The 11,782-nt window shown below is 31.8% G+C and overlaps 1 protein-coding gene across 1 annotated transcript; it reads left to right on the top strand.

The window, feature by feature from the left end:
• Window positions 1–378: 378 nt before the first annotated feature.
• On the top strand, window positions 379–11,782 carry LOC123698950 (diuretic hormone receptor). Its single transcript, XM_045645785.1, has 9 exons — window positions 379–489; window positions 1,054–1,147; window positions 1,878–1,980; window positions 3,192–3,272; window positions 4,897–4,976; window positions 7,329–7,454; window positions 7,824–8,012; window positions 10,949–11,115; window positions 11,613–11,782. Exons 2-9 carry the CDS (start codon window positions 1,094–1,096, stop codon window positions 11,623–11,625), a joined length of 813 nt encoding a protein of 270 aa, XP_045501741.1. The 5' UTR covers window positions 379–489; window positions 1,054–1,093; the 3' UTR covers window positions 11,626–11,782.

The raw sequence follows: 11,782 nt of genomic DNA, 5'->3' as shown, positions 1-11,782 counted from the left end.
TCGTTTAGTTTAGGAGCAAAGTATTTTTATGTTAACATATTTTTTACTCATAATGTTGTACCAATAGAAAAATATTACTTTTTATTTATTGTTGATAGAGACGGTTTAATGTCAAGATTTTTTTTCTTGAAACTCTTTCATCTTGCAAGTAGGTCATGTAATTCATTTCCATCTAAATGTCTATAAATCAATTACAAATTTCTTTAAATCGTTTCAATAAACGTCAGTACCGTACAAACTGGCTACACCAAAACATTATTGCACGTTAAACCAGTACAAGCTCTTAGCCTACTAATCCCGTCGTTTCACAGAGAACGCCACGCGTCTATGCTTGGAGGGTGAATGGCATAATTATTCCAACTACGTGAACTGCACGGAACGAATCGCCAACGTTTCGCCGACAGACGTCGCAAGTCTAATCTACCTCACTGGCTATTCGCTCAGTCTCGCCGTGCTGTCTCTGGCTGTATTCGTGTTCTTATACTTCAAGTAAGTTCTATTTTAACAGGAACTTTTCCGAGGCATTGAAATGCTGGCTGGCGACAAAATTTTATTTTTTATCTGTGAAGAATCGAACGTTCGAAATTCGAATTTAAAGACTAGTATTCGAATGTATAGGTACCAAGATTTGGATTAAAATTAATTTAACAAAGGAAAAAAAAATTAAGTTTAGTTTAAATAGACACTATAAGCACAATTAAGTGAGATACAAAAGGTTACTGATAAGTATTTGATACATCGTAAAAAGAATATAGAGGTAGATAAGTTGTGTTATACAAGGAATTTTAATTGTCAACAAATCTTACGCTATGTGATATAATATTATGTATTGTGTACTCATCTCTAATCACTTTTAACGAAGATACACACCTTTACGAATTTCGACGGTATAGGTACATTCATACCAACAAATGTTTAAAATAAAGATATCTTGAATGTAATATTTATGGCTTATACTTATGGACTGAATGAAACTTTCAAAAATGAAAAAGATTTTCCATTTTTCTTACTTTATTCACGTGTACGAGAAATTTATATTACTTTTTTTTACAGGGACCTCAGATGTCTTCGAAATACAATACACACAAATTTAATGTCCACATATATTTTAGCAGCTTGTAGTTGGATGTTAAACTTAGCTTTACAAGTAAGTATTTTCACTGAAATATAAAATAACTATCATAAATAACAATTTTACATTCGCGTATGAATAGAAAAATGTACAGTTATTGTCTCTAACATTAAAATAATGTTGTATTTACATACCAAATAGCCTAATGATATGCTGAAACGCTATTGTTTCAATCATTTATTTGTTATCTTAAAACAATTACTATGAAAACATTCTTGAGCTATTTATAATGGAATAACGATCGTTTGTATTGAAAATGTTGGAAACAAATCTTAAATAATATAAGTAGTTTTAACGATCGAATACATTACCGATAAGAATATTCTCATGCACAGTACTAATAATTTATGTATTCTAATATTATGTTAAGTATGTATAAAAATATTCTAGATTTGAAAATGAAATAAAATAAATTAATCCATATCTACTAATATTATAAATGCGAAATGTAACTCTGTCTGTCTGTCTGTTACTCAATCACGCCTTAACTACTAAACCAATTTGCATGAAATATGGTATAGAGATATTTTGATACCCGAGAAAGGACATAGGATAGGTTTCATCCCGGAAATCCCACGGGAACGGGAACTATGCGGGTTTTTCTTTGACTGCGCGGGCAATGCCGCGGGTGGAAAGCTAGTTATATATAAATATGAATAAATCACGTTTAAAATCAGTTAAAAAGTATATAATTTGCTTGCTTGTTGTATTCTCTCAAAAGAATAATGATGCTTATTTATCCTAGAATTGGTCTGATGAGGCGCATTCAGACCAAACCTCGTGTATGATTCTTGTGATTTTCATGCACTACTTCTACCTCACGAATTTTTTTTGGATGCTTGTTGAAGGTAAGTTATTTTTCTTGTTAATTTAATATATTAAGATATTAAAGTTAATTATAATATAATTATAAACTGATTATTTTGTAATGAATTTATTGTACCTAACGAATTTTAATACTGCAGTGCCCATTTTTTGTTTGTTGTCCACCATGTTATATATTTTTTATTAAAGTGAAACTTTTATTACATCGTCTCAAACTTTTTGGTCTGTGTAGCGCATGTCGCGTGACGCACGATACGTACGATAATTATCGTACAAATACGATAATTTTTAGTTAAATGTCTATAGTGTAAAAAAAAGTATCACTTTTACCGTGGTTTCATAAAACCACACAACATTTTTTTGCTAATTCAACTATGTACAGCTGCTAAATCTCCTTAATAAATAAATGAAATAATAAATAAATTCATATATATTATTTTACAAAAGATAATGATTGCAAAGTCCACGTTTAAATAATTGTCTCTTGTAATTGCTCTTTAATGATAAGAGTAGGTTTACATCAGAACAAGATTGCAATATTTACATAGAATACGACAATGGAAACCATGGAGACCTCAAGACCTTTACAAACTTTAAGCTCTACTTACTATAAGCTGTTTAGTTCAAGTCGTCGAAACTATGAAGAGATTTCGTTGCTACATTATATTAACCTTGACTATCGTTATTTTGTAATAGATTTCTGTGATAAAAATACATTTTAATGAATATTTTTGTTATGTATGTCGGGTTGTATAATAGAAAGCAATTAATCTCAATGTATATTTTATTCCATGTAACAATTGTAAATAGTAATTAACAGAAAAGGATTGTATAGAATGCCGTTTATAAAAGACCAATGTAAAATCAAAGATGTCTTCCCGAAATATAGTGTTGCCAGATGACGCTGTGTGTACCACAGATTATCAATATCCAATTTATGGTGCCAACAATTTTAATAGAGCTTAAATTTCCTTTAAACATAACAGAAATTATTGAAGCGAAACTTCTTTAGGCGCGTTGAGAATAAAATTCCAAAGTCGCGCCATGGCAATACCGTCACGTCATGGAGTAAGGCGACGATTTTGGTACCTTTGAATCTTGCCAAAAAGTTTAAATTCTGACACGTGTGCTCGGCACACACGCTCTTTTTTATATGATAACGAACCTTGACACATTAATGCATTCACATTTCTCTGTATGAATTAGAAACTAATACATTTATGTATTCCCGCAGGACTCTACTTATACATGCTGGTTGTAGAAACTTTTACAGCTGAAAATATAAAGCTGAAAGTGTACACGACAATTGGATGGGGTAAGTTATTAATATTTATTTATAATGCACAAATTTCGAAGTCCTATAACAACAATATTATGTTATGAAACGAGTATGACATTTACGATATTTAACACAATTATTTACGCTCTAATTAGAAAACAATTGAAGCAATAGCAACTAATATTATTTTCTTATGTCTGATTTTATGCGAGTATTACATTTAGAAATTGTATTCATAAAATTATTTTACCCGATGCTTGGAACACTTTACTCACTTATAATATAAAGAACGAGCGGTCCGCCCCGGCTCCGCCCGTGGTACATATTTCGCAATAAAAGGTAGCCTATGTTCTTTCTCTGGGTCTAAAGATTGTCTGTGCCAAATTTCATCAAAATCGGTTGAGAGGTTTATGCGTGAAATCACACATACATATACATAATTACAAACTTTTCCTCTTTGTAATATTAGTATAGATAAATCGCGTTTAAAATCCCTTAAACTCTTCAATTTCTATACATATAAGCAATTTCAGTGTCAGACAAAATAATCTTGCAGACAGTACATTAGAAATAAGATTCAATTAACTGATACCTCCTTGAAACTATAGTATATTATTATTATTAGTCTGTGCTATAACCTATAAATAAAAGCTAAGTACAGCTAATAGTGTTGCCCAAATTCAGTCTTGGTCTTGCAGTCTTGGTCTTGCGTCTTGCGTTTTTGCAAGACCAAGACCAAGAACAAGACCGCGTATTTTTAGCAAGACCAAGACCAAGACTGACCGTGCAAGACTTGAGCAAGAACAAGACATAGCCTGCAAGACTCTTGCGTCTTGCAGCTAGGACTTAGCGCTATTTCACTGAGTAGTTAGGTCACAATGTTCCAATTCTAATAGGTTTTTCTAAGATTTAAAGTAAACTTTAATAAATAGTAATAGACTAATAGGTAATTGCAAGACTTGCAAGACTTGCAAGACTCTTGCTGCAAGACCAAGACCAAGACCAAGACTGGGAGCGCAAGACCAAGACCAAGACCAAGACCAGGTGTATTGGCGCAAGACCAAGACCAAGACCAAGACCAGATGTATTGGCGCAAGACCAAGACCAAGACTGGCTAAGTCTCGTCTTGTTCTTGCATTTGGGCAACACTAACAGCTAACTGCGGTGGATGCAGGCATCGGTCCGTGATTAAACCACGCTGCGGTCGGACCAATATCCACGAGTGAACTTAATTTACACCATTGAGCAGACATCTCCATACTTCCTTTAATTTGACCACTAAATAGTAGTTGGTAGTATCGGTCAGATAATCTAAATTAAGAGCCAAGGGCATGTACAAACTGCGTAGCTATATTGAGATTTTGTTTTTGCATAAGTTTAAACACATCACATACAAAAATATAAAACTGTAAATATCAAAGTTGGTCAGAAAACACACACATATATTCTATTTATTAAATTAAACAAAATTACTCCACTTAATCAACGAATCATTCACTGAATGTAAGATCACCTTATTTTATACTCCTCATAACATCATTTTATTTATACCTTTCATAGTGCCTAGAGACATTCAGTTATTTCTCTATCATAGTCAACATAGATGAAAAAATATGATCCAAGTTTCCAAATTTGCATCAAATCAAAATTAATTTCACAGGAGCTCCAGCGATATTCATCACAATATGGGTGATAGCAAGGTGCTTTGTTACCGTCGTTCCGTCAACAGGACCTGATGGGGTATGTAAAACTTCGTTCATTTTTCATAAATTTAGTTCAGTTTATATAAACATCAAGAAAACAACCATAGAAAGTGTATCTTTAAACATACACATATGATATGATAATAAATCTTATTTATATGTGCAATCAAAAGTATTAGTTAGCAATAGCCTGGATCGATGTTCGCCAACATTTGTTCAATCCTAAATCTTTCTGACAAATAAGTAATATATACTCGACTCTCAACCTCTTCAGTATTCTTCTCAAAGTCAATATTAAAATAGTAATTAGGTCACACTAATACAATGCCAGAAACAAAGTCTGTTCGATTTATGTTGGCAGCACATCTGAATCCAATTGAGATGCATGCTTAACGACGAGTGCTTATCTCAAGTGATTTGTATTCTTTTGCCGTAAAAATAAATGATTTTTCACTCTGCTCGTGATTACATTCCATAATCTTAAGTAGGCAGGTTTAAAAGTGAATGTTTATTCACTCTTAAAAAATTATGCAAACATATTTCACAGATGTCAACATCAAAAATAAAACATATTTTCAGTGAACATAATGAATGTTTATTCACTGTGAAAAGTTATGCAAAAATATTTCACAGATAACATAAAAAATAATGTTAATAAATCGTTTCAAGACCAAACTTAAACATCAAACTAATAGGCTCACAGCAATTCACGCTTTGATTTCATTGTACCAAATTTATGGCAACCCCACATAAATAATTCAAATGAGAAAAATTACATAAATGTTGAAATGTAAATAATTTCACGAAACTCCTTGTTTTTGTTCTGGGACAGGAAAAATATGAACAAAGTTTCTTTTGTAAATCTCATTCAGGTCAATGTAACAAACAAACAAATTTTATCATTCAGAAAATATTATCTCTTGCTTTATTTACTTAGGTATAAACCAATATTGTTGTGTAAATGTAGAACCTTGAATGGCGGAGGAAAATCAGCACAAATCATTTGCGTTACAACTCTCCGAATAAATTTGGTATAGTTTTATTTTTTACGTTTAATTTAATCCAAAATATTACTGTATACTTGTAAGAGTATAGCATTATATTATTATCTATGTTTATGTGTTATTTATTCAATAATTTATTAAAGCCGGCTACTCACCTACTTTTTACCACTATTGGAAAATCTAGGTTGCACGGTGGTTGGAGCAATCAGTCGTTCTCTAAATTCCCCCTGCTTGCCAATTAAGGGTGCAATTCAATATTGCCCCTGATGCAGGTACGTGAGTAGCCGGCTTTTTTAGTTTGACAGATGAATTCAATTAGTTACATTCGCGCTACTCGCATATTGAATACTATTGTGTACGATATGCTTTTGTTTATCAGGTTTAATTGGAATCAAATTAATTTTAATTTATTAGTGCATTCCTCGTAACAATATAACAAACAAATACTGTTACCGATTTGATTAATTAAAATATATGCACTATAATCTTTTATGAAGAAGCAATTTTTCAATTGGCTTTTTTGATATTATGTCAAACATGTTCATAATAACCTTGATAATAACTAATTGTATTAAATACAAATTTAGTGATATTACCTGGAGTTTATGAAACTGAAATTAGTAAAGTTTAATACGTATAATATCTTAGATAACTCCTGCGGCCTTGTCACTGTTTCGACTGCTCTCAACCGAGTACAAGGGTTATAATTAGTTTCTAACAATCCCTACGAAGAGCGTTTCATTGATACCATTCATAAGTTTTCTATTCACCGTCCATTAAATTACTTATCCTTTTGGAGTTTTGCAAATTACTTCTCTTTGTGAACGAATTGTAAAAAGGAAGATTGAAAGTCTTGCAAATTATTTATAGCTATATACCTATAGAACAATGTTTTTATTGAATTAATATGCTTATCTAGCTAGCTTAGACAATGTATATTATGTTTCATTTATTCATTTAGTGATCTTACAGAAACCTTTACAGGAGTATATTATATATTTATTGACATAGATACTATGAACATTACATAATAATAAATATTTCAGGGCAATTTTCACACACGGCACGATCTGATCTCATTCTAAGCTTTCGCTTGTGTTATGGAAACCAGATGGCTGATAAACGTACATATATAATTTTAAATAAATACTTATACTATAGATAATTAACACTCAGACACCCAAATATACTCAGATTCAGACTCAGTGCCACACTCACGTATACAATGTGTGGGCGATCTTCCCCGGTGCGATATCAAACTAAAACTTTTATTTGTTCAATTAGACTTCCAGCACCTTTGAATCTTCATAAAGAAAGCAGTTTCTACAGAAAGCTGTCCCTATTCGTGGAGAATCAAAAGGTTTGAATGGTATATGTTGTTCCAGTTGTCCATAGCAGGCGAGGCTCGGATGTGCACCTGGATCCACGAACACCAAGTAGACTGGATCCACAAGGCGCCCGCGCTGGTCGGACTTGCGCTCAATTTATTTTTTTTAATTAGAATTATGTGGGTGAGTGTACACGTGCGAAAAGATAATAAAACTGTTGACGTCTTTGCCAAATTGAACGGATTTAGGATCACATTAAGAAAGTTATCTTAATAGCTTGACAGTAAAACCTGTGTTAATATTGAATGAAATTTTCAATTGAATACAAGAGGTATCTTACATCTTTTAAAGATTAGCATAATGATACCCCAGAAAATGACTTTAATTGTTATAAAAATAGAGGGTTATAAAAATGTCCAACATGTTGAATTAAATACATTCAAACAAACTTATTAACTGAACTTACCAACTGAACATTCGTTTTAACTTTAGACTTCCTTAGAATAGCATGTAGACTCAATAACAATAAAAAGGTCAATTTTTTTCCGACAGGTACTCATAACCAAACTGCGTTCAGCGAACACAATAGAAACAGAACAATACAGGAAAGCGACTAAAGCGCTTCTAGTTCTAATCCCACTGCTGGGCATTACTAACTTGCTTGTGCTGTGCGGGCCAAGTGATGACTCCTGGTTCGCTTACACATTCGATTATATGAGAGCGCTTCTGCTCTCCACACAGGTAAGCTATGCATACTTTTAAACCTAAAATTCAATATAATACAAACTTTGCGCTCGCAGTTTCGCCCGCGTAGTTCAAGGAAAACCCGTATACTTAGTTCCCGTTTCCGTGAAATTTCGGAATAAAAAGTATGCTGTGTTAATCCAAGTTATTACGTGTGTTCCAAAAATCATGAAAATCTGTTCAGCAGTTTTTGCGTGAATAAGTAATAAACTTTCGCATTTATAATATTAGAAGGATAGGATACGTGCACAAACAATTTGAATGAATATATATCATCTTTTTCATACTTGTTTTTCAAGCTAAATTTTAAAATCATTTTAGCCAATGTTGAAATACATTAGTGCCCATAATCTTCTTAAATGTTCCTATACCTAACTCAAAAAAAACTCAATACGCAGTCAGTTTAGTGTTCCCTCCACGTATCGGGTTGTAAAATATATCCCCTTCTTCGTATTACAATGCAGATTTCTCGAATGTATTTTTCATCCCGACACGTGCAGTGCAGGTAAATTTGGAAGGTAGAGCGATCTTTATCGATGAATAGAGATATTTTAGCAACTGTCAAAGGGGAAAACAAATCGTGTTTTCTATAAATAGAATCACCAAAATCGGTTTACCCCGTGAAGTTTCTAAGATAACAAACCGAAAAAATAATTTTTGAGTTTATTATCTACGAAGCATGGTATTTTTTATCTTTAAATCTTTGTTATAAAATCTAAATAAATAAATTTTTTCATCAACTACAATACGCTACCAAAAAGACCGGAAATATTCATAAAATTCTTGTCTTGTGACAAATACCATTACATAAACACGAACAAACGAATAATAAATAACCTCTGCATTTTACGTGTATTTGCAAAATACCTTGTGGCACTATATGTTTCGCTACAGCGTAGAATGCAACGTAGCACATCCGTAGCTTGAAGCTACTAGCGAGCGCGCCTTGAAATTCGGCCAAATATTTTTTGCTTTAATTTATAAATCGTACTATAAAATAATTAAGTTAAGAAATTGGTCGCTAAGTTATCCACAAATTCAGCACATTTTTCTTTCCAAAAATAAATCTTATTATTGCTGACTTCGCATAAACGAAGTTAATACACTGAAACTTTTTAATTTTATTATTTTATAGAATTTTCTATTGCCACATGCCAACCACATTTTTCAACCACAGGTTAAATTTAAAATGTTATATTGCGTAAAATTTTGAGGAACATACCTACCTACTATAAACGTATACAAAACATTTTCCTAATAGTTATCGTTGGACCTTTCATATTGCCAAAATTCAAATATTAGAAGCCAATTTTCTGTACATTGCTCAAATTCCTTGCCGGGATGAAACCGCTATAATAATTAGTCTGTTTATGACGTTGAAAATGCTTTATTCAACATCAAATTTGCTCCTGTTGTTGATGGATTGAAGGATTCACTGAATAAATTACTTCACTAAGATTACTCAGTTATTGGACTGTTCTCAATAAATTAGCACAGACCTCACTTCACAAGCAGGCTAGATCCAAGATAGATTCGTCTTTTTATAAGGAAAAATAAGCGTATAAATATTAGGTATGTGCACATGTGTCAAGTTAGATAAAGCAACTCAAACAAAAGTATCATTCTTTAAATAATGTTGAGTAATTTCGTGACTAGAACAAAAATATTATGAAATTGATTACGTAATAGAAGTATTCAGGCAAATTTTATACTTAATTTTTAAGGAATATAAGATATAAATAAATAAAATTATTAGTTAGTCACATACCTTAAGTTATTTATGAAAATCATTAAACAGATTACAGTGTCTATATAATGAATTAGATTGACAAATGAAATTTTGGAGTTTTGTATATCAGATTCTTTATAACAGTCTCACTAAACAAACTAGGTACTTATTCTTTACAAATATAACAAGACTTGGCCATTAGAGTTAGCCAAGCTTAAATATCAATCTAATGTAACTTAATAATTTCGAAATAATTTAGCTGAACCTTACCTTTATCACAATCTTTCTTGACTTTTAATCCTTCTTAAGATATAACTAATTACGGGGGTAGGATTAGGCAAATCTCTACCGATTTACAAAAGAGAATAAATAAGAAAAGTTGTGCCAACGTTCAACTTTCAACATTTTCAAAAGAGTAAAAAAAATACATTTGCGATCTTTAATTAATAACGATGCAAAAAATAGAAGAAAAGAGTTAGAATATTTGGAAACTACTATTAGTTTATTAATAGCCTGTAAGAGATCGCTGATAAGCGATAAGATATGAATATATATATATACTATGAATGTATCCTTTTCTTTTAATTTGTTAAACTATTGTGCAGATTTAGAAATAGGTCCTATTATTTTCTTCACAATAATTAGTATTAATAATATTTCCCGCCACAAACCGGAGCTCAAAGGAAGAACGATTAACTCGAAGCACTTAGGGAATAAATGAGCAAAGTTTGCAATATTTATTAGCAAGCCGGTTTGCTAGTTACTCGTACTTCTTATGCGCAAATCTTATTAAGGTTTTGTCCGATTTTCCCTGCATATTTAATCGCAGTGTCTCGAAAATATGTACCTTGGAGGTTAAAGGTTTCTTTTACTCAATTATGTAAACGGTATATTAATAATGTATTCAGCAATAATTACAAATTGTAGGGTGGAATACTTTTCATAATAACATTATTCACAATCATTTTTGCACAATTGTTGTTTACATTTTACTTTTATTTTAATCAAAATAAATATGGTTAATAATTAATCAGATTTTTACACTTTTAATTAAACGGCATTAAATAACGATTTTTAAACTGCTGATTAGGCTATTGATTGCGACATAAGCAATAAGGATAGCATGTGCCATTTATCATTACCATTGTTCTTTAGTAAGTGCTTTTGTAAGGTAATATAGAGAGTACCTATGTTATTCCACCAGGGTTTCACAGTAGCATTATTCTACTGCTTCATGAACACAGAAGTTCGTCATGCGATAAGGTACCACGTTGAGAGGTGGAAAACCGGTCGGACGATAGGCGGAGGTCGCCGGAGAGGCGCCTCGTATTCTAAGGATTGGTCCCCTCGGTCCAGAACTGAAAGTATTCGGTAAGTTGAAAAGCAACTAATGCATTATTATTTTCCCTGAAAAATAAATATGTTCCCTATACCTCTGAAAAAGCATTAATTACTAATAAAATAAAAAATACAATAGATGTTCTGACCATATTTTGTTGCATTATCGTTCAATTTTGGACATAGGTAAAATGATAAAATCTTGCACCAAACGTAGCTGTATAGTATATTAATGTATATTAATGAACATCTTCACTTATCTTATTTGCCTATCTTATCATATTATATAATTTGGTTTTTATTTATTTAGTTGCATGTTTAATGCGTCAATGCCTACCGCATGTTGGACACTATCAATGCACTGCTTAATTTACAAAAGTTTTAAACATTATTTAAAGGATGATTTGAAAAGTTTTGATTAAACAATTCACAAAGCATTTGTTTTTCCTACATTAGGCATCTAAACATGAATCAAGTTGTAATAAAACACGCATATCTAATAAGCCTAACTGATCATGTTTTTCCATTAGGCTCACCGTATAAGGACTTGCTCAGTATCAGCTTAGAACGAGGCTCACATAACTTGACGCATTTCAGAAGACATTAGAAGATCGTAATATGCATTTGGATTGAAATTTATTTACGTTTTTTTATTATTATCTTTTTGTTGTTTTAATAAATTGGATGTTTTTACGCTTTC

The sequence above is a fragment of the Colias croceus genome, chromosome 17 (genome assembly GCF_905220415.1).
Source record: "Colias croceus chromosome 17, ilColCroc2.1".
Lineage (NCBI taxonomy): Eukaryota > Metazoa > Arthropoda > Insecta > Lepidoptera > Pieridae > Colias > Colias croceus.
This window is presented reverse-complemented; position numbering and strand designations above follow the sequence as displayed.

What these genes read in the sequence shown, in the direction of transcription:
- LOC123698950 (XM_045645785.1), top strand. Translation starts at nt 1,094, where the DNA reads ATGTCCACATATATTTTAGCAGCTTGTAGTTGGATGTTAAACTTAGCT. An exon ending in TTTTAATTAGAATTATGTGG is followed by an intron (nt 7,455 to 7,823) that starts GTGAGTGTACAC and finishes TTTTTCCGACAG; the next exon opens with GTACTCATAACCAAACTGCG. An exon ending in CGCTTCTGCTCTCCACACAG is followed by an intron (nt 8,013 to 10,948) that starts GTAAGCTATGCA and finishes TTATTCCACCAG; the next exon opens with GGTTTCACAGTAGCATTATT.